General features: G+C 39.1%; 1 protein-coding gene across 17 annotated transcripts in view; it reads right to left on the bottom strand.

Moving 5' to 3' along the window:
• MYO5A (myosin VA) overlaps positions 1-23720 on the bottom strand; it is a 97911-nt gene that overhangs the window by 5917 nt on the left and 68274 nt on the right. For 2 of the 17 annotated variants that reach the window (XM_027688635.1, XM_027688637.1), the window contains 19 exons: positions 22601-22840; positions 21831-22079; positions 20650-20743; positions 19834-19982; positions 18996-19109; positions 16719-16865; positions 15890-15943; positions 14943-15170; positions 13859-13867; positions 12196-12296; positions 11572-11652; positions 9422-9620; positions 7798-7872; positions 5817-5910; positions 4564-4710; positions 4035-4189; positions 2768-2857; positions 1893-2043; positions 788-1070 (listed from right to left, as the gene is read on the bottom strand). In XM_027688635.1, the coding sequence (XP_027544436.1) occupies positions 788-1070; positions 1893-2043; positions 2768-2857; positions 4035-4189; positions 4564-4710; positions 5817-5910; positions 7798-7872; positions 9422-9620; positions 11572-11652; positions 12196-12296; positions 13859-13867; positions 14943-15170; positions 15890-15943; positions 16719-16865; positions 18996-19109; positions 19834-19982; positions 20650-20743; positions 21831-22079; positions 22601-22840 (2660 nt within the window). The remainder of the gene's footprint in view (positions 1-787; positions 1071-1892; positions 2044-2767; positions 2858-4034; positions 4190-4563; positions 4711-5816; positions 5911-7797; positions 7873-9421; positions 9621-11571; positions 11653-12195; positions 12297-13858; positions 13868-14942; positions 15171-15889; positions 15944-16718; positions 16866-18995; positions 19110-19833; positions 19983-20649; positions 20744-21830; positions 22080-22600; positions 22841-23720) is intronic. The other 15 variants (XM_027688651.1, XM_027688639.1, XM_027688643.1 and 12 more) reach the window with 11 other exon arrangements.

The raw sequence follows: 23720 nt of genomic DNA, 5'->3' as shown, positions 1-23720 counted from the left end.
AACGCTTGATTATTGCTAAATGGAAAGCATATGCAATTTCTCTTTCCCAGTGTTTCTTCTCTGTCCTTACATGCTTTTCCTTCACACTTCTAATTTCCTTTAATTTTGTCTTTGTACTGTTTTTATCTGATTAAGGCAGGAAATTTTGATTTTCATAACAGTTAGAAACTATGGTCAGACTTTCAGTAACTAGCTTTTCTCATTTGTTTCTGTTCCTATTAATTGTAGGAACATGACAAGAAGAAAGGCAAATGAAATTTTGTTCATGTTAAAGTACAGTGAGGCTTTGTGAAGTCACCTGAGGGACTGAAATGCCCTGGACAAATTTCCTGACTTATGCCAGTAGAATCCATTGGACAACTGATGCCAAAATGATTAAGATGGCTTTATCTCAGAATGCAGCAAACTAGTGTGGATGAACAGGTATCCATTGCACCACCAGTATACAAAAAAATGCAGCAGGTATGTTTGCTACTCTTCTCTAAAAACTGAGAAAGGAATTACCAACCTTTCACCTACGGTTCTGATTCCCACTTGAGGATGAAATACTTTTGGTTTCCTTCTACCACATTTACTTGGAAGTCAGGTAAGATGTGGCCTAAGGCAACCAAGCTCTTTGTAACCGAACCTCACAAAATCAGTTTAACAGCATCTGAAACTGTTTCTGTGAGGAAAAATAAGTATCCCAGATGTATCTGCGGTTCCATCAAAATAATGTTCAACAATGTCAAGAGTTCACTACAATTTCTAGCAGTGCATTCAAGAAAAGTATAACGAGCTCTCCCACCTTATCTGCATTCCTTTGCTCCACGAGCACATGTCCTTGCGCAGGAGGAGGTTATTGAGTGTTACGGCCCCAATGATGTAGAACATCTGCTTGACGACCTGTTTGATCAGCTCTGGATCCATTCCATGCTGGCACATCACTGAATGGAACGAGTTCAGCTGCCGAATGATGGAGTCCAAAGTGTAGGTTCCTTCATCAGCAATGCTGGATGTTCTCTTCCGCAGTCCTGTTGGTTTCACCCCTGAGACACCTTGGATGGTCTCATGCTCCAGCATCCCTGAAACTGCATTTGAGTGGCAACATTACTATAATGACTGAAAACTGCTTCTACTCAAGTGTATTGTGGAAGAGAGCAAAACAGGAAGAGCAGGCTGGGCTTTCTGCTAGCCACAGTTTACCGTGATTTCCAGAAATTGTGTCCCCCACTATGTTCTGCAAAATCTAAATTTACAGGGTTTTTACAAAGAATCCGGCGTGTGTGTTTGAAAGAAATGTCTAACTCTAGCTCAGCAAAATACTTTCTTCCTCCCAGGATCATATGAGCAGCAGAGTCAGCAAAACCAAGAGCTGTTCCATTCTTCTAAATGTTGTGATTGGAAACCATAATGAAAATTTCTGTGACAGTAGTGTCTGAACAGAAAATGGAACGTACTTTTAATGAAAAAAAGATCTCTGAATGTGAGCTTCACCACTGCTAGCTATTTCATTCCTCATTGCTGCCCATAATAACAACTAAATATTTTTTCCATATTAATTTCAATTATGAGTTCTCAAGTAAATTGTCTAATTTTTCCATTATATATTTCCCAACAGACAGGGCAATAAATATCAGATTGTCCTGACAGCTTTTTCCTGCAAATGTATGATTTATGACTAGTATGAATAAGGTATATTGATTTATTCTGTCGCTGCCAGAAGAACCAATCACAGTTTTAGTTTTTCTTCTAATCCAACCTGTCTTTGTCATTTATGAACACAATACCACAAGAACTATTAAAGAAATTCTACTGGTTAGGAAGAAATACAAGATACAGTACATTACCACCATCATAATTTTCATTTTAGTACTATGTTGTGAAGTTTAAAGAATTCAGCTTTGCCTTACCAATCATCGGTTGCAGAATATTTTCCAGCACTCGGACAAGTTGTTGGTAAATCTGAATAGCCAAGTCACTCAGTACTTGTCTGTATTCAGCTAAATCAAAATTAGTGAGGCAGTGCTCATTTTGACGAGGTGTATTATGCTTCATAAACCCCTGAATTCATAAAATAACAGAAATGAATGATTCAATGGAGTACAAAAATATTACACAAACCCTGTATTTTCATTTTTTTTTCATGCAACTACAAGTAATACCTTTAAAGTAATAGTCACAGCCCCAAACTTTAATTTGGAACTTCTTCTGATTGAGACTAATGCTAGGATTTGCTTTTTAACTATGATGTCCACAGCAGCTGCTTCCTTAACTTGAAACTTCAGGTATCTGACACAGGAGCAAACTCTTGCCACCTTTCTGGTGGGTAAGACCCTTCTGTCTCACTCCAGCATGGACATTCTCACCTGGCCAGTTGTGGCCAAAAGCCCAGTTAAGTTTGAAAAAGGAATCAGGCATTTCACAGCCTCCAAATGTAAACTGGTCTGCCATACCCTGGTTAGAGGGCTTAATACAGCCTTTTTCACAGGGAGTGCAGTGAGTCATTAATAAATAATATAATGGTAGCAGCCAGATTCCTCTACTTAATCTGAGTTGGCACTTTTGTGAGCACAATGTCATTTAGCCTCTGGGCCCCCAGCCTGCAATAAAGGGAAGCTGGTTCAAATCTTATCTTCCTGTGCTTTCCACTGATGTCACCATTCCAAAAAGGTGTAGCTATTTTAAGACTTTGACTAGATTTTGAGATATTACAGGGATTTGTTAAAGAGCAGTGCTGACAGAAGTATTGGAGAGCAAGACACACTAGAGCAGGAGCAGTGCTTACCTCTTCTCCACTATACTGCTTCAAACAGTGCAAAAATCGGCAGGTGTTCGATAGCCAGAAGGACACTGTTTCAAAGTCATCTCCTCTTTTCTGAAGATAAAAACAAACACAGTTCAACAAAGATTGGTAGGAGGAATAAAATAAAGAAATGCTAGATAAACAGTTAAACACTTAAAATACATTTTCTTGTAGCTACTCGTTCTGTTGTTTTGCAAAACTGTATTTCAGTAGTGTGTTAGAAAAACAAGGTTTTTAGCAAAATACCATTAAACACCTTCCCTGTTTTCTGTGGTATTTTTCAAGAACTTTCAGGATATGATTTCCTCCACAGATACGATATTTCTGTGTTTTACAGACCCATCCTAAATGTTTTGTGAAGAAATCACATGGCAATGTGACTGTATTCCCAAAATGCCCGTTCTGTGGCACAATGACTCTTTTTAAGACCCCAACAGGGAGGATGGGAATGATGCAGAGGCAGCAGGAGGAAGAGGGAGCAATTCAGTTTTGATGAATGTCACTTACATCATAACCATTTTGGCAACCTGATATGGAAAACAAAACAAAACAACAAACCCTTCTCACCAAGGAACACAGAATACATAGCATACATTCCATTCACTTAAATATGTTCAGAAATTCCTATGAATACCTAAGCTCCTGCAGGATTGTTTATGAAATATTTTCTCAAAACATGTAGTTTGATTAAAGGCTTGGCTTTTGAACACATCTGTCTCATTTAAAAAACAGAAAACTATATAAGCACAAAGCATATTTATATCTTAATAATGCCTTCAGGATACACCTGGCCTAAACTCTCCTAGCCAACTTCATTGCAAAGACTTTAGGCAGTAACATATTATCATCATTGTAATCTGCAGGTGAAGCAAATAAGGGAATCTGTTAACCAAAACTGCAAATGAAACTATTTAATCAAACGCTCTGGAGAAAATTAACAAAGACTCATTCTGCAGACTTTGACTACATCCAAAACATCAGAAGCATAGCTTCAGAGGAGAGAGACTATTCAAAACAAAAGGAAGGTAATTCTTTTCCCACTAATTCAAAGCACCTCTGGTACTATATGGATGAAATTCCAGCAATGTAATTTGTTGCCTTTTAAGACAACTCTTTTGTGACTTCGGTGGGAGTTCATTGATCAGAAATCCAGAGCCAATTAAGTGAAAGCCTTTTCCTCATTCCTCTTACATAAAACCAAAAGCAAATTTTAAATTAATGTTTTTCTAAACCAAGCAGACTAACTAACCTTCAACACTTTTTTGATGCCATTGATAGTGGAAGTCAACAATGACCGCACTTTTTGGTCATCATTAAGGTAATCTGCATGGCGAACACACATGAACAAAATATATGCTGGTAGTCCTGGAATCAGGTTGACAGCTACCCCACGTGGTTTCAGCTCTTGGGAAAAACAAACACACATTGTTTTGTTAAGTTATGAGGTAATTGCAACCTCCCCAGTTAATAGCACATACACATACATATATGGCCTGTGAAAACACAGCAAAACTAGGAAGAGCCACTTTCTTGGTAAAATGTGAGAACAGAATAAGAAAACATAACTGCCTGCTAAAAATATGCAGACACTTTAATATATACTATACTCATCAGGAAGGAAAACTAGATTACAACAGACATTTAGGAATTTCAGATAAACTGAACACTGTCAAAACCAAAATAAGCTATCAATTTCCTAATGCAAATTCTGTGTTCTTATCATTCATTTTTCAGAGTGTATGGGAGCAGAGAAGGCCACAAATGAGAAAGATGCTTACCTAAAATAAGATTCTTGACAAGTTTTTGTTCATCCTCCTTCTTGTATTCTAACATCCCTTGGAAGTCCTTTTCTTTCCGTGGAATGTTAACTGGACGAATAGGCTCATCAATGATTTGTCCAGGTGATATGTTCTCCATCTGACCCACTTCAGAGAGAGAATGAAAAGAAATTGTGTTATATTTTCCAGTGAAGTCTGCATACACGAGATATTACTGTGACATTTCTAAAGAACGTCCTGGCTCCAGCAGCACAGGGGAGAGAATATTAACAGCAAGAGTGAGAAAACCTGTGGGTTGAAATGAAGGTGGCTTAACAAGTGAAGGAAAGGGGAGGGGGGGGGACGGGAAGCAAAGCAAAGGCAATTACTCATGACAGCCCCCATCCCAAGAGGACTGATGCCCAGCCAGTCTCAAACAACAGCTACCTTGCATGCAAAAACCCCCTCTTCTGCTTCCTGATATTAGGAGGTACAGAATATGGAATATTCCTTTGGCCAGTCTGGGTCAGCTGTGTGCCCATATGCCCTCCCACCCCCAGCTTTCTGAGGGGGCAGAGCAGGAAAAAAGAGAAAACCTTGACACTGTGCCAGCTCTGTTCAGTAGTTGTCGAAACACTGGTGTGTTCCCAACACTTTGGTAGCCTCAAATCCAAAACACAGCATCATACAGGCTGCTATGAGGGAAGCTAACTCCATCCCAGCCAGATCTACTACATCTTTCTAAGTTAATTAGACAATAAACTCATATAACACCATATTTTTAGAAACATTTTCCCACTCTGTATTATGTATCAATATTACTATGGTCTTGTCCACAGCACTAAATAAACAATATTGAAAGGCTTTTTAAAAATAAACTTAGTTTCAGTAACTAAACCTCACATTCAAAGAAAAACTGGGTAATTTTTTTCTGCCTAGTTCATACTCAGTATTGCTTTTGTCTTGACAAAACCAGATACTGTCTGTGAGTACACAAATGGCCCGGGAAACATTCCTTCAGGTTTAAATATTTGTTTGCCTTCACAGAAATATCAATCTCCTTTTCTCATTGCTTCATAGTAAGACAGATCTTTTAAAGGTTCATAAAGGAACACACAGAGCTCTGAGCGTACCTCCTGTTTCTGCAATCAACAGGGGCTAATCCTACTGAAGACCTCAAGCCCTCATAACTGCTGAAACAGATGAATATGATGACAATCAGATCACAAAAAGTAAAGCAAAATCTTTCTCTTTCTCTGGAAATATAAAAGTACCTTCAAGTTCCCCGATCTTCTTAGCAAATACTTTCAGCTGTTTCTTTAACTTGCGAACAGTTTTGTCCTGCTTTTCCAGCTGCTCCATTAAATCCTGTAAATTAAAATGAGAGAAAGATTACAATATGAGCAAAATCCCACCATGTGTGACAGAGACAAAATCAGTGCTGTTAGAATTACGAGGCAGTGAGGAAAGCTGACAGAAGTGCCATCCTCTGGCCGAGGGTTGCAAGCTGGTACCCTGCCTATAACACAAGCCAAATACTGCAAATATTATTGTTATGTGCAGCGTGATGAAGGCAAAGCTCTTAGGCAGGCAGATTCTGCAGATACTCAGAACTAGGTCAGTTCTTACAGCAGAAGACATTTTGCTGCAAACACATCTTCCTAATGCTTCCTCCCTGTTCTTCCAAATACCCCATGGAAATAATTTTCTTTATTATTTAACAGCTATCCTGCATCATTTATTCAAGCCTTAAGGACTGACTCCTTATTCAGGCCTATCCATGTTATGAGACAGTAAGAGAGAGATCTGCAGAAAGACCATAACTTGCACTCAAACTTACCAAAACCAAACACCCAAACATGCACCATTTCTTGTGATGCTCTGCCACTTCTCCTGCTGTGATCACATTTCCTGACACTGAAACTGGTGTCTTACAACTTTTTATTCTGTACCTGAACGACATCTAGCACCTAAAAGTCCTGCTCTTGCAATAAACCTGTATTTTTCATTCAAGGGAGCACTCATCAGAAATCTATGTTTGAATAATCCTCTGACATATTTATCGAAGTACATTCATAAAATAATCATGTAATTAAAAAGGGGAGAGTCTTTCTAAAGGAAGCAAAACCTCAAGCTCAAAAAACCTGAAAGCCATTTCAGGTTAAGTGTTGGAAAGCAGCTTAAAAGAAAAATCTCGTAAGCATGATGATTCTTCATGGCACTGGTAAGAATGTAAGGGATCATGAACTCCTTGCATCAAAAACATCATCTGGGAAACTACATCTCCCCTAAAGTACTGAAAAAAAATAGTGCAGCATGGGCAACAACTTAGATTTAGGCACAAACTGTTCTTAATCATGTACTAAAGAGTTTACAACCTAATATAATATACTTGAACAGTAAGATATTAGGCCTGTTGACATGAACCGTGCTTCACATCCAAAGCAGTATTCAATTCTACAACAGAAATCCTGCTAACACAATATACTTCTTGTCAGATATAACAATTTTTCTTGAAATTAATAAAAAAAATACATGTAAGTTCAACAGACTGTTTCAAATGTATCAGTGAAGGGATATGATTTCAGAACCATCAGTATGTGAGAAGGAATAAAGTGCTTTCTATGGTTCCTCCAAACAAATTGAACAGATCTCACTATTTCATTAAGATCTCATTAAGATCTGTAAACTCATACATTATATTCTTTCAAGCTTACATACGGTGCCACCTTTAATTATTATGGAAATATTATTTCCAATGTCATCAATGTCCATATTTTGCATCTTTGAAAAACACTAAAATAAGAACAAACTCAGGCTATGACTATATTGCTGGCATTATTCACCTTGGTAAGGACCTGTATGATCAGTCCTTTGCTGAACTGAATTTAAATGCATCAAAGTTTTAAACCAAAGAGTAGTTTTGAACCAAAGAGTAGTTTTGAAAATGGAGCATCTTTTGCATCATGCACCTCTTTTTCAGGGCAGTATTAAGCAGTATTCAAAAAGAAAGGGCTTTGCTCACAGTGCGAGATTTGTATTAGTAACAAAACTGTGCATCAAAAAGAGACGCAGATTACACAAAGGACACTAAGACTGACAAAAAAAGCAGTGAGGGAAGTAATTGGCATCGTGAAGCTCTCTGCAGGGGGATTTCCTCTGAAAGGGAGAAAAGGAGGCAGCCTGCTTTTCAATTAGTGCTTCAGAAACAGCAACCGAGACAACAGAGAAAGAGGATTCACGTGATCTACATACAATCATCCGCTTGTAAAGTGAAATCCGGTACAACTGATACTTCTTGGGATCATCTGCATACAACTCCTCATAAAACTGTAAAAACAGGTACAGGATTGTTTTACCCCCTCCCTTTGAGACGCTGAAACTTCAGTAAGCACTGTATAGATTAAATCAGAATAAAAAAAGATCAAGTAATCTCTTATTTTTAGGTAGTCTAGGGCCTTAGTTGTGGTGTTCATGTCAGCATCTCCCAGAGAGAAGCTGATACAGATGAGTTGCAGAACAGTCAGATCTTTTAAAAATGGGCTGTACTGGTACTGTGAAAGCCTGGAATATAACCTTTGTGAGAACCAGGACAGGACATTTTCTTATGCTAATCAAGATGGGATTGCAGTGAATGCACAATTCTACTATGACATCTGGAAAGCCTGTAAATTATTTCCACTCCAGGGCTAGGAGTGGAACAGAAACATACACCCAACTTGGAGTGGACTTGCAATGCCCAAACATCAGAAGTGAAACACTAAGGAATGAGTCTATATTTAACAAGTAAATTTACATTTGATGTATTTGAAAACAAAGAGAACTCCTGTGGGATATAATTACATGACTGTGTCTTGTCTTGGGAACACAGAGTGTGACGAGTAGGTCTCTGGGGAAAAAAAGGCTAAAAAGTGTAACATGACTCAGCAGCAGGATTGAGCTGTCGGAGATAAAAACATTCACCATTTACCTTTGCCAGTGGGAGATTGCTGCTGCTGAGGCAAACTTATAATTTACTTTCAATCAGTTTTCCAGTATCTATTAGCTGAATGATCAGATGCTTTCCTCAAAATCTTTGGCATTAAGACAAGAGACTGGCAATGATAACTTCTGTAATGTACATAAGCAGGAAACACTTTGCCTTGGCTTGTTTAGAGGAAGCAATGACACTCACAGCATGTGAGTAGCATATTTCCCTTTACCAATATCAAGCCAATCATATTCTAACACAGGCCTCTTTGGAAAATTTCCCCAGAAATTAAGTAGCCCAAGCATGATGAACATGGGGAAAGGCAAGGAGTTTCACCCATTCCTTTCTTCCTTCGTACAAAAATGTTGGACAGTGAACAAGGAATACCAATATTAGCTAAGTGACTTCTAACTAAGTTTCTTTTTCTCTAGTCATTTCTTTTTTCAAAATATACTGAATAGCTGGAGCTCATAACACAGTGGATTATCTGTGTAGCTTCAGGCAGAGAGGAGAGAAATGGGAAGTAAAGTGACCTTAGTTAAAGAATTACATCAGCATTTTCCAACAAAATAAAAAACTAACATATTTCAGAGCAAACGTTACTCCTTGGCACTAATAGCTTTTATGACTTCGCTGGATACCAACCATTTAGCCATGATTAAACTCATTGGTTGAAAGCTGGGACCCACAAGCTTTCTCCATGCTCCAAACTTCAAACAAACTCCCTGAAACATTATTATGCCCTGAGCAATCACAAGTCTCTCTCTCCCATCAGCTTACAGGCAAAAAACCCACTAACCCTCGTGCAATTTTTTTACAGGAAGCTGCCATCTGAAAAGTGATAAGAACCTACAGGTGTGGTGGGTCAGTAAGTCCCCTGGCCTGCTCCTGCAGCAGCATTTGCCTTACCAAGTTCTCATTAGTCAGCCGGGTGATCTCATGCTGCAGACTGGCTTCAATCCGGGCCTCTGGAGGCAGCTGCAGGTTCTGGGCCAGGAGCTGCTGCTGGCGATTGTTTTCCTCCTTCAGACTTTGGATCTCACCTCGCAGCGATTCCAGTTCATTCTCGTGGCTCTTCTTCTGCGACTGAAGCTGAGACTCCAGCAGCCTAAGGAGGTTGAGCAACACTTTGTGTGAACACACTCAGAAAGTTGCATCCCCAGTTCTCAGAGGGAGTGTAAAGCTTTAGCTGCTGCTCAGGAACAATTAGCCATGGCTTGCAAAGGAAAATGAAAAAGGCAGAGTACTCTTTAAACCCTTCAGTATGCCTTCTAATTAAATTAAGTTTGCATGATCAAAAAGTGGAGAGGGAGAGAAGCTAATTGTGGCACTGCTTTGCATTTCCCTTGATTGAACACACACTGTGTGTGGTGCCACTGTGGCAATAAATGTAAAGCCAACTCTTCACAGATTGTCACTGCTTTTAAAGGGGCTCTAAAGAGGTTTTACCTCTAAACAAATCAAATAATCTAAGATGAAGATGACACTGTTCGCTTAAGCTACCACCCTGCATTATTAACAAAGGACAACATTTTTAGAGTTAACTTTTTCAGTCAGAAACCATTTAATTGCAAATGCACATAAACAACCTTTATTTTTACGTTAAAGTCAATATTTTGCAAAGAGTTGTCCTTAGTGCACAAAAGGTCAACAACAGAACCAAACTCAGGACTGGTATCTGGGAGCTCTGTGTATCCTCACCACTGACTTGCTCTTTCCCCTTGGGCACATCACATCTTAAATTATTCTCATGTGAAAGAGGGATAATGGGTACCAGCCTCCTTCTGAGCAGCGCTGGGGGGATCTACTCCTGCTTCCAGGGCACTGTCCAAGTGCTCTGAATCATCATTTCGTACATACACACACAGGAAATGACAATACTAGTGACTACCAGTGTTCAATTAGACAATCTTTCAGGGTTTAAATATGCATAAGGCAAGAACACTCATTAGTAACTAGACTGATCAGGCACGCAAGGGCAAACAGTCATTTACCTGCATGGCTCTGCCATTTAATATAAAGCTTCTTGTCCCTACAGTGCTAGGACAAGAAGTAAGAGGCGCAGAGCAAACAAATTCCCATCCTGCTCTGCAGAACACTTGCTGCAAGTTAGATCTTCACAGGCTTACACAACAATGTTAGGTGTAGAATTTGTTAGCACAAGAAAAGGAAAGACTGGTTAGTAGCACTCATTGCAAAGTACCACCTTCTGTAGTTACTGCTACCAAACACATACACTGAAGAACATCAGCAGTGCTGAACTACTGAATTAGTTGTCAATGCAGGACAAGGAACCATTTTGGAAGTCTGGGACACGTATATGGATGGGGGCACAGATGTGCACAGGGAGCCAGAGCTGCGTTTCCTGACGAGGCGACTCTCACCCGTTCCAGGACCAGTGTGCAGATCTCAGTGACTGCACTGAGGCCTGGGCAGCACCTCAAGGGACTAAAGATTACTTCTGTTTCTTGGTTATTTCCGAGGGACTAAAGATTACTTCTGTTTCTTGGTTATTCCGTGACTTATGTTTTGGATATGGCACAGAGAAACATGGGAGAAGAATGTTTAATTTACTGAGCTTGAGTCACAACAAGGAGACTAAGATCCATTTCTGTTTGAAAGTTAAGAGTACACTGAAGCTACCGAAACAATAATTTTATAATTACTAAAATGACGGTACTTCTTTAGGCTGAAAATCTGTAAGGAACATCAATTTTGAAACCTGGCATAAAAGCAGACAAATAATACATGGCTACAAATATTTTCAGTTGTGGAGCTTCTGGTATTTTACAGCCTATTTTTGTGTAAGTGTTCTTATGAATTATGTATTGGTTGTTCCACCATCTTTAATTTTTAAATGATAAAACCTGACAAGTAAAAAGGTTTAGGGACTAGGTTTGAGGAAACTCTTTAATTTGTACAGTTTGTGTTGCATTTTTTTCTAACCATTAAAGCAATAGAAGTACTGTAGCTAAAGCAAACCCATAGCAAGGGGCACAGTTAGCTAGAAAAGAAGATGCAAATAAAGAAAAAAAAAACATTCTGAGAAGTCTGGTAACCTGTTGGCTTGTTTTAACCCTTCATAAGCCAGCCAAAGTTCTCCGTCCTCATTCAGCATATGATAGTCCTGGGGAGATTGCCTTTCAAGAAACGTGTTTAAAAAAATACAAGAGATATATGTGATGGTGATGAGGTGACATTTAAAGATATTACACACTAAATTACGACAAAAGAGAAACAAAAAACGCTCTAACACAACTTAGCAAATTACTTTTTCTGTTCATGTGTTTTTCTTCTTAATGATGAAATTCAGTTCTCAGTGACAGCCCAACTGGTTACAGTATTTCGTGCTGTTACAATAAATGTATTGTGACACACTCTTGTGACCACTGGGGTAACAGAGGGTAACAAACCACCTTGGGGAACGCACCCAGTTTGGGCAATGCAGCAATTAAAGGCTAAGAAGACGGAAATCCAGAAAGCTTGATTTTGCATTTCCCCATTATTTCCAAATCCTTTCAAATATTGCATACAACAGTGTTACTAATCAAATCAAATTATAAACCCAACTGTGAGTGTTCTCTGAGTACCTAGACATACACAGATGGAGCTTACTGAACACGACACATGCAGTGTCACAGCAGACCCCAACTGATCACAGATTAAAGAAAGAAAACTTGTACCTGTTTGTTTCCTTCAGTCCAATATATGCCTGTGCAATTTCTCCTTTGTCTTTCATCTTTTGTACATCCTCCAAGAGGAGTGTAGCATCTGTCATTGTATTCTGGAAAAAGAATGATGATTTCCAGAGTAAGTTTAAACAACAGAACTGCTCTTTGAATCCATGTTTTCTTCACTTTACCATCGTGGAACACTAATCCTTGAGAAGCCACATTAAAATCAGTGTGGGTACCTGAGCAGGAGGTTGGTCCATAATTTCTATGTCCATTTCAAAATAAATGCATGCAACAGAGTAAAATATCAGTCTGTCTAATAAGTGGGTACATGCGTTAATCTCTTTTCATTTGTTCAGCACGTAAAAGGAACAAAATAAATTTGAAGAAATGATGAATTTTCATTTTATGTCAAATTACCAGAAACAGCTGCTAATACTGAAACTGAAGAATGATTTTGCCAGCTTAATTCTATTAATATTTCTTAAACACAGCCCTGCATGGAGTCTTTCAAATCTCATAAATAAGGTCTATTTCTCACTTCATATATTTTAAGTACTCTGTCAAAGCTGGAAATAATTTACAAGGGTTTGAGATTTCCTAAGCTAGAGAGCACTGTAGTACCATTTTGTTTCAGTTTTAATATTTACAATGGCACTTCTGCTTTTCTTCAGTAAAACCTGAAATACTTAATAGGTGTTTACAGTCACCTCGGCCATTCTGATCTGTCTCATCGCTGTGGAATACTTAAAGTGGAACTACAGGACTCTACTGAACATAAGAGATGGAATTCTGCCTTTTCTTTTTGACTTTCAGAACAAGCAGATGTTATTTTCCTGAGCACAATTTTGTGAAGTATTTAAAATAACAACTTTGGGGACATGAATTTCGGAGCCAAGATCTCCATTTCCAGTATGATTTCTGCTGTCTAATATCAAAACTAATAAAATATGTAAGCTCCTCAAACAATTATTCCCAACATCCTTACAAGATCTTTGGGGTTCTTCTACTATTCATTTACCACACAGTAAAACTGCTATATCTCATCTGCCAATCTATCAAGCTTTAGCAGTCTGAACATCTTTCATTTAGAGCAGTTCAGTTTGTCATGCTCCTAAATACTATGTATTCAACTACATTTTCTAATCAAACATGCAGCAATTCCTCTCCAACATCTGCACATCACAATGTGAGTCCATAATGTTTGTTGCATGTCAAGGATAACAAACACTCCAAAGAAAGGTACTTCTTTGTACCACAGACTTTTTTCTTGTTGTGAAATGTACGGATTTTGCAAGTTAACAGAGGTCTGATTCCTGGATCACAGTGCTGTCCTTACTCCCCAGACACATTCAGCAAGAAGCACTGATGGAGCTGACTAGACCAATTCCTAAATCAATCCTTTCATGTTCAGGTTCCCATAAAACAACAGTTCAAAATGATTAAACCTGCTTGTTTTGAAGTAACTCGTTTTCTTGCATGGACCCTGAAGATGGGGATGTGGGGGACACAGAATTATGAGAAAAGTTTTTCAGTAACAGCAAAGTAAAGTGCAAGAACTTGAAATACATGTAGGTTACTTAAGAGGCAGGGAAATCACAGCTCAAGTATCGTTGAGGGATTTTTTAGCATTTAAGAGTTCTGGTTTATAACTGTAAAAGAAAATGTGTACCTTATCCTCCTGGCAATCAAATTGGTAGGCAAGAAAGAAGAGAAACAAATCATTAAAAATAAAATCTGTCTGTTCTGCAGCTGTTCAACCTAACAAGCAGAAGCTATCTGCAAACTGGCTGTAAGCCATCCCACAGGTCACCTTCATGTTTCCCTCATCCTCATAACTGCTGTAAAATCAACACTTGTATCCCATCATTGCTGAGAAAAATAGTAAATCCTTGAATAACATATTTTAAGTATTTCTTTACAATGTTCTAAATATTGCAGAAAAATTAGTTTTTTCTTTATAATTAACCATTCAAAACAAGATATATGCACCTTCACGCATCACAGACTTCCAATTTATTTAGGACAAATATAGACATAACTTTGCAGTAGCAAAGGAAAGATGACATATCTGTTCATTCCTTGCAGTGGTTATGAAACACTAGATAGCTCAGTTCAATGGAAATTATGAGTTCTTTGAGTTACGTGATACATTTTCAGGTTGAACGATTCTTATTTTCAAAGCTATTACTTCCCTAACTATCTCATCAGAATTGGAGCTTTTTAGAAGATAGCATTTCACTGGGCATAACCTACTCTTCTCAATAAAAGCACAGAGCACCTATCAAGCAATAATACAGAATTTACATATCTTCATAGGTCATCTTTATGAAACGTTATTGATTTGCATGCATCTCTGACCCCATACAGATTTAGAAGAAATTGCTCCTAAGAACTCCTTTAAATTTCCCAGTCAAACCACACACATAGCAGAGAAATGATGCTGCTCCAAATGAGAATTATGTCTGCATTGCTAAAGGAGTCTTGGGGGATCCTGGCCAGACTTTGGTACCTGACAGCTTGTACACCTTTACATGAATGCTGGTAGAGAAACCCAAAATTGCTTTACTAATCCCATCTTCCAATTCAGACTGTCACAATTTGAGCACTAATAGTGGATCAACAGATTAACTTAGAAAGGGCTTTCAAACCTACACCATTTTCTTCTGCCCTTTCAGGCACACTATTAAATTAAGTAACACAGTGATGCAATGTAACTTCACCACACAGCAACGCTGACTGTGACTGTGATTTACCTTGGGTTGAATGGCCTCTTTCTGGCTAACAAGCTGAGACCTCAGGATGAGAACCTCCTCCTTGCGTACTTCAAGCTCTTCACTGACTGAGGTCAGCTGGTCCAGGAGGACTCTGTATGCAGGGGCACCAGGGGCAGTTACCTCTGGAGCTCGTGTCTCTGTGAGGGCCTTCTGCAGCTCATTCAACTCATTCTTCAGCTTTTTATTCTCAGATTCGAGTTCTTGACGCTGCAAGAAATAGGGACAACTCTGTCACCCAGCAGCACTGCAACAGAACTATAATTCACAGGTACAAAACTATGGATAAAAATGGTAAAAAATGATGACTAACTGCAACAAATCAATCAATCTCTCCTGTATCCCTGCCTCTTGACTACGGTCAATAGTGCCTGGGAGGATTTCACTAACTGGGCTAACCTCCTGTCTGAAGTGCAAAACCAGAACACATACACATGAATCAGACAGATTTGATGGGAAAAAAAATTACCAATCCCTTTTCCCTCTTACTCTCCCCTTAAGAAAAAGAAATAAAGTTCACAACAAATGGTAGTCATCAAGCTAAGAAGATTCTGGATCACTCAGGGATATTAGAAAATATTTGCAGTTTTAGTGGTCTAAGATATGCATTAATTTAAATAATATTTTTGAAAAAGAGAGCTACATTTATTGCTATATTTTTGTTCAAATTAACTTACAATCTGTACTAAGTGTTTCAACAGAGAACTCCCCCTACTTTAGGGGATCTTTTTGTTTTGTAGCCCTAGCTACACATCCTACACCTCAAAAAGAGCAGTCCTACAATGAAATGACTGCTGGGGAATATTTGTTCTAGTTTCTCCAGCTAATACTCAGAAACAGAAGGGCTGAAGTAATTACCTATGCCAGCACATACAATTGGTGGCAAGAGTTTCACTAGAAAATAATAGAAAACTCTGTTTTAGAGTTACCTTGAGCGACTCATACTCCAGCTCAGCACCTCTCATCGGAGGCCTTTCTTCTTCCTATGAAAGAAAACAAGTGTGAAAACTAAAAATTCAATCCTTTCTATTCTTTGATTTAGTGGAGGCGGGAAAAGGAAAGGGAGCTGAAATTATTTTCCCATAAAACTAGAAAACACTCATTCTGGTACTGCTAAGTGCTTCAGTTTGAATATTGCCTTTGTCTCTTTTCATTTAATTATGAGTTTATGACACATAATTGGTTAATATAAATAAAATCACATACAAATCACACTGCTGTCACTGGTAATGAAAGAGAGCAGGATGAATCCCAGCATGCTAAAGAAATTCACTGGTACAAAAGTAGTGAGAACCAATTGGCAAAACTGGTTTCATAATTTTATAAGAACTCAAGGAGACTAAATCAGAGGAGAATTTAAATTATAATCTGCTAAACATGTCTAAGACCACTGCTTTGGCTCTGCATCCTGGTTGAAACACTTCTTATTCTGCCTAAAATGCACAATTACTCATTCTCCCCAACATTTAAGTAGATTTCCATATTGCTATTCCTTAAAAAAAAAAAAAAAGGCTGTTTTTGTTAAGTGAAGTCCCAAGCACTTTTTATTGCTGTTGACTTCAATCAGAGATTCTCAAGGACCTTGGAAAACTAAATAACCAGTCCCTAGAACTAAGCACCAGTATAAAACTTGTCATTAAATAAAGTAAGCACTGGCAGACGATGAAGATTTAGTAAAAGCCAGCCAGCATTCACACAGCTGCTGTTTCACATGAAGGGACACTGGTGTCAGCACTTGATCAGCCAGAAGGAGTCCACCTTAGCTTTAGCACGAAGAGCCTGTTCTTCCTTTCTGTCCAGTTCATCCTGCAGGGATTGCTTCTCTTGCTCCAGTTCTGTAACCCGTTTCTGCAGTTTGAGGAACAGAGACATATCCAGCGGGGCCTTTTTCTCACTTGGTTCCTGCTTTAGAAAGAACAGAAGGAAGTCAAGAAGTTTTCCCCCTCCACATGACAAGGAAGCACAACAGTGAGTAAAGGTGGGAAACAGACTGGGGAAAGAGAGGAACACAGAAATATTGCTTTATTCTGAGACTTGACTATCTAAAATATTTTATCAGCTATCAAACGCTATTTTAAAAAAAGGTTCTAGTAGTATAAAATGTTTCTAAGCCTAAAGCCTAGCAAAAGAAAGCACTAGAGACTACCTAGCAGACAGGAGGTCTATAACTAAGCATACCTTATAGTCTTACTTGTTTGAAGGGGGGAAAGGAGAAAAAGAAAGTCTGTGGTTAGACTCACCTGGAAACAACTGTAAATAAAGGCTTCTTTTTTTTTCTTTTTTAGTTTCAAATTATTTCTGTAGTAACTTCTTCAGCTACAGAGAAATCTCTCTGGTGATTTACAGGTTAATTTAGTGGGATGTGACACAAAAATAGGTACCAGAAAATATACTTTATGCCCTTTTCCTTTTGTTATGTTAATTATACAGCCTGTTCTGAGCCTAATCCACTAGCTTCTTCACTTTTTTCTGGGCAAGGACCAGCATTTGCACTCTGAAGGCACATTAGTAACTGTCCATCAGCATTTTTGTACTTTATGTACTGAGAAGATCAAAGTATTTACTATGAACTGTACCATAAAATTTTAAAGCCTAAAAAAAGAACTCGGAAATTAATATTAATGACTGTAGCAGACAAGCAAGCACAGCCATTTCCACTTCATCTCCTTTTACTGTTGAGGGGAAGAGTCATAAACCACACCAACAGCTCAGGAAAAAGAAAATGCACTTGGAGTTTTCTGGCTTTACCGGTTTGCATTGAGGTGGACCCTATTTTTTAATGTGGTTCTGTATAATTAATCTGTATTGTTGGTCTAGAGTCAAACTGGAGTTTGAAATGTTAAGGGGTTAAACAAATACAGTGCTGCATTCATTCACACTCTCGAGTTCATTCTTTTCATTCATATTCTAAACCCCAAAACTGGCTCTAGAACAGCAATTCTGTAAGTCCATCAGCCAAAGGCAAAGATGACGTTTGGCTCATATGCGAAATGCAACCACATTTTCCTGGTTATCCATGAAGGCAGGGAGCATCATTCTGGAACAATTACACAAAGTGAAAAATGTAAGTGGGAAGGCACATTATGAAAGACTCCGCACAGGATCCGTGCCAACATCAGTGCGTCAGGGATTTGCATCCAGAGCAGAAAATAATTTTCTGTGGAGGCTTTCGAAAGCAGCAATGACAGAGGCTGTCAAAAGCAGCTCTGGAGATCGCTATCCCAGGCAGAGGGCAAACAGAGTGTGCTGTGCTCTTGCTCACACTTAAGATCTCCAGAATGCACAGAAAAAGCTCTGAATCTGCAAAGCCCAGAGGACAGCCAGACCACCAAGCTGAGGGCTCTGTGTTAGCAGTCCCACTGCTCTGGGAAGGGCCAAAAGGGGGAGTTATCTCGGAAATACTAAGCAATGGCTTGGGGTTGCATCACAAATTATTCATGAATGTTATTCATTAGCTGAATCAAGAGAGTAATCTTTCTGCACATTTTTCAGTGTCCTGGGATTTGTATCACTGCATATGCAAAGGAATAGTACATTCTGGGAGTTTTATTAATCTCTATGAACTAGAGGAAAACTGATTCAACGTGAGTTTCTCATCCCCAACAGGAAATTCATTCCATGTAGCTAATAGAAATATGGCTTGCCAGTTTTAATCCTTGAATATACAGTATGCAGACTCCTCAGGAAAGTCTCACTGGTTTTCTAAATTCCCACTTGGTGTTGAAGAAGTGATTGTGCTTACCAACACTGACAAGCAAATGTTTCACATGCAAATCAACTGGATGGCCAAGTATCTAATCTATGTTTACTGTAATGCAAAGAAGAATTCAAAGCATACTTTGACAAAGCCTTTTTACCCAGGATCACAACTAACTGGGGAATGAGTGTTTTTTAAAAGGAAATGGAAAAAGTTGGATTAAAGCATTAGATATCTCAATATAAGGATATGGTTTTCAGAAACACTTATGAAAAAAAAGAGATAGGAGTGAGTTCAACCATGGAACAATAAGAAGTTGTGGGGATTTTTAACATTACCTCCATCCTCACTGGTAAGTCTTCTGCTTCTGTAATCTCAGAGCTAAAAGTATATTCAGATTCATTGCTACTGTGAGTTGAATCCGTTCTTTTGTGTCCAGGCTTGGGGATGCTCTGAAGTGCAAATGAAACAAATCAATACCACTGTATGGTTTTCCCTGTGACTGTCTCTTTGCAACCTCTAATTTAGCTTGTAATGTTTGGTGTTATTTCAGAGATATTAAAATTTATAAGAAAAGATTTTTGATTCTGGTCTCTCATGCTACCTAAAACCTTTGAGATGCAGTTCACAATCAGATCTATGGAGACAGGCCAGATACTACACCATCAAGGACTGCTGCAGAAAGCAGAATCAAGCAACAATGCAACACTTCCTGGGAAAGAAAAGCTCCATCTACAGGAAGCACAGGCAGCAATTCTCTAACTTCCTAGACATTCTATTGAGGAATATTTTTTTCTTCCTGACACATAAATTCCTAGAACTACTTAAAATTTAACACTGGATGAAGGTGGTACAAACAACCCCAGGACAAACTTCAAATCAAAATAAGGGCAGCAGCACGAGCAATACCACCAGCAAAGTCACAGCAGAAATTTAGTGTTGTCACAGATGTGACAATTAAAAATATTTTTTTTTTAAAGTCAACAACAAATTTTAAATGTATTTGTTTTGGCTGAACTAATCCAAGTAACCAGCATTTAAAAGGACAAATTCTCTTTTCAGGTACAGGTAACCACCACACAGCTGCCAGCAGACTCAGTTACTAACCTATCCACTAGATTCTGCCTAAACACGGTTGTGAACAGTTTTTGGTTTCTCAGATGTTGAGCCACTTACCACCATCAAGTTCATTTCATCCTTGAGATCATCGTACCGCTCCTCCAAACGGCTGAACTCATTCAGCAGGTTCTGGTACCGTAACCGCTCGTCATTCAGATCCAGCTCCAGCTGTTTTGTCTCCTCCACAAGCTTCCTCTCCATCGACTCTGTCACAGAGAACAGGAATCCAAAGTGAGAATTCCAGCTCTACCCACCATGCAGTGCATCCATCCTGGAGGTACAGGCACGTCTGCACCGGCGGAGCAGCCTGATGTTTGAAGATGGTGTTTGTGCTTCTGCGGGCAAACATTTAGCCAAAAATACGAAGGGCCAAGGCATTATTGTGGTTACCACAGAAGGGCTCACTCAGTCAAGTTAGTGATTCTGATGATACCTTCTAGTAATTCTGCACTGCTGTGCTGTGTAAAAGCAAAATGTGAGGTGCTTTACGCCTCACGCGCACTGACCCCTCTCATCACAGGTCCCCTCCACCACAGCCTTCACATCTTAGAGTTTATGCTTTCCTGAATGCTTCTACAGGCACAGCATCCAGAAAAGTTGTAGTAGATTAACTGTATTAAATATCAGAGCCTCCTTTTTTTAAACTGAATTGCTTTGGAACAACCACCCCTCGAAAAAAGACCCCAAACTCCTAGGATTTCATGGAAATTCAAATGGTAAATAATTCTGATGCGAGTTCTTAAAACACAAAAATGAAACCACTAGACGAAAAAGGGAAGCAAACTAAGTTAAATTAGCCCAATCTCTGCAGTACAGTGTTGCTTAACACGGTAACCCAAAGCAGAAAGTCTGAATGAAGAGAACAGAGCCAACCTGTTATCTCCCTCGCCTGGTCATGGATGCGGCGGTTCAGGTCCTCCTTTTCTGTTTTCAGTAATGTGTTCTGCTCTTTCAGCTCTGATACCAGCTAGAGAGAGATAGTAAAATATTTGACTCAGAATGCAGTTCACCTTTCAGCAATAGCTCTAATAGCAATGACATCTTTAACAATTCAAATACTTAAAACTGTTCTTCAGAGAATGAAACTGGTGAACTAAGCTATATCTTCATGGCCCAAATTACATTTCTTAAATATGTCGCACTGCAGATTCCCCTGTATGTTCTGCACTCCATTTCTGATCAGATGCCAAAATTGCCTTGAATATGCCACAGTGCCATATATTTTTCAGTAAAGTCCCAAGCATGTAACTGGTTCATTAAAACAGAAATACTCACGAAATAGTTACACATTTGGTAGTTCTGTATATTCTATAGCATTGGCTAACATCACAGTCTACCATCTTGCCTCTGCCCTAAAGCTGTGCCACTTTACCAGTACCCAGGTTTGCCAATTACTAATTTGCCTCTGATTTTGGTTACTATGCATTCCCTTTGCTTAATCAATTAATATTTTTCCTTATGTTTATCTGATCTTGAAATATATCACTGCGGCATCACATAATGATGGATTGGTTCTTCCAATATTCAAACCTTGCACCATTATCAGCAAGTACTCTTGCCAGGAAACAACCTGTTTGATATGTTTGTGGTTAAAGCAAAGATAAGGGGTTAGCTGAAACCTGTTGAACTAGACTGTGCACACATACATGTGTTGAATAAGCTGGCTGTTTAAATTAGGTAGGATATGGTAGTACCTTTGAATACTGAGTATGGGATTTCTGATACCTATGTGATTACTCTCTCTAGGTAGGTAAAATGATTTCTTTTTATGAATGCACTACCTCTAATTCAAAGTGCTTAAGCATTTGGATTTTCAAATACTTTCAATATCAAAATCTGAATAGATTGGATACATATATGACATGCAGTATACGGATTGACCATATTCTTCTACCATAGTTGTAGTCATTTAGGTATCAAGCCTATTTAGGATTGTACAGTAAACACAGTAAAAATACCAGCCACACAACTGAAGCAATTAAGCCTGGGCAACACCTGAGCGGACACCAGGCCCCTCTAAATCTCCCCATGCACCTGAGACCCCGTACACGTGCCTGCTCGGTGTCGTGTTTGTATTTGTCTGCCCATTCCTCGATGGTCTTCTTCTCCGACTGAGTCTGGTGCAGCTCCTTGCGGAGCTTGGCGATCTCCTCCTGCAGGCTGATGACACGGTTGGTGGCGTTCTTGGCCTCCTCCTCGCTCATCCGAAGCCTTTCCACGTCATTCCGCAGCTTCTCCGTCTCCGTACTGTACGTGATCTCCAGGTTGCTCATCTTCTCCAGCAGAGATTTGTACTCTTTGTTCTTTGCAAAAACACAACACAGACAGAGCAACTGTTGGAGAAGTTCTGGTTTAAGTGAGCCTTTTTGTTCCCTACAGAATACACCCAGATACGGGAGCAAAAGAGCAGCTTCCCCATTTCAAAAAGGTTTTGGTCTGCTTTTGCAGAATTGCTTGCTGAGGTGACAGAATAGTCCAGCCTCTAAGCCTGCACATCCCAAAATAAAATCGGATGGAGAGCCCACACACGTCAAACACGATCACCTCGCCTTCCCTTAAACAGAGCAACTGACGTACTTCAAGTGAAATACTGGCGTTAAAGGAGCAGATGTTGTCTCTCAGTGCTGCTGAGAGACAGAAATGGATGCTTGACTGTTAAAGCTCTGCTGCGGCCTCTCCTTCTCTTCTATCACTGTTCTTTACCAGAAGAGAGAACTGAGCCCTTACAATGAAAATTCAGTGCATTCTGTGAATTCCCAACAGCGCTGCTGAGAAACGTAATCAAGATTTTGACACGTCTTCCCCGAGGCCAGGGAGCTTTTACCTGCTCATCAATTTTTCGCTGCAGCTGCATGATCTTGTTCTCCAAGCCAATGTGAAGCTTCTTGTAGCGTTCCACAGAGCGGGCCTCTATCTTCAGTTTCTTGAGCTCCCTCTTGGCCATCATGCGCCGGTAACAGCATTGCAAGTAAACAATGGCCTTCAAGACCCGACGGTAGTGCAGTCGAGCCAGCCAGCCCCTCACATGCTTCTGAATAATAACAGTCTTGTGCTCCCGAAGCATCTACAGCCAAGAAAAAAACACGACAAGGGGTGTTAGAGCTCCAAACCACACCTGTGCAGTCAAACAGACACCATGATGAAGGGTGTAAAGTTGATGTACGTAGAGACACCTCAGCCCTGCAAAGAGAAAATTCTGATGAAGAGTAACATGAAATGGAATTAATTTAAAGAAACAAAGGAGAGGAAAAGAAGACTATAGTATGGAAGCCGACAAGGAGAAAAATGAAAGGGAACCAGAAGGAAAAACATGGTAAGAAAGAACTGGAGGCACACTGAAGCACCAGGCATTCCTTTGTGTTGATGTCAGATGCCAGCTAATTACAAAAATACATGGTACCTGTTGGCAGGATTACAAATATAATCCTTTTTTTTTTTTTTTTTTACTGAATCTTCATCTTAAACATTTTTGAATCATTGATATATGCTGCATAGGGTTCATCAATGCAAAGTTTAAAATTACCACACTCGATATTCAATGCAGCCAGTACACACCAGAACCCAGAAGAAATTGTAGCAGCTGTTGGAAAGCTCGGGGCTTTTGTTTTGTTTGTTTGTGTTTATTTTGTTTTGAGTTTTTTGTTGTCTTTTTTGTCATATCTTAGACTTGCCAGCATGGAAAAATTTTTGTTTATTTTAATAAGAAATTTATATTTTAATAATTCCTACTTATTTGACGGCAGAAATTTCAACCATAGCTTTGAGGTGTAAAAAAAAAAAAAAAAGGTAATATTTCTTTAAAATCATTTTTAACATGAAACAGTCAAGAATGCCAGCAACCTTTATCGGTGTGTTAGCCAGAGACTTTCACTAGGAAGAGTCTTCTAGTTGGTTTTGGATCCTTCACCAACTAATTCAATCAGACATCCCTCAGGTCTGGAGCA

This window comes from Neopelma chrysocephalum, unplaced genomic scaffold (genome assembly GCF_003984885.1).
Source record: "Neopelma chrysocephalum unplaced genomic scaffold, ASM398488v2 Primary Assembly neopelma1_75, whole genome shotgun sequence".
Classification (NCBI taxonomy): domain Eukaryota; kingdom Metazoa; phylum Chordata; class Aves; order Passeriformes; family Pipridae; genus Neopelma; species Neopelma chrysocephalum.
This window is presented reverse-complemented; position numbering and strand designations above follow the sequence as displayed.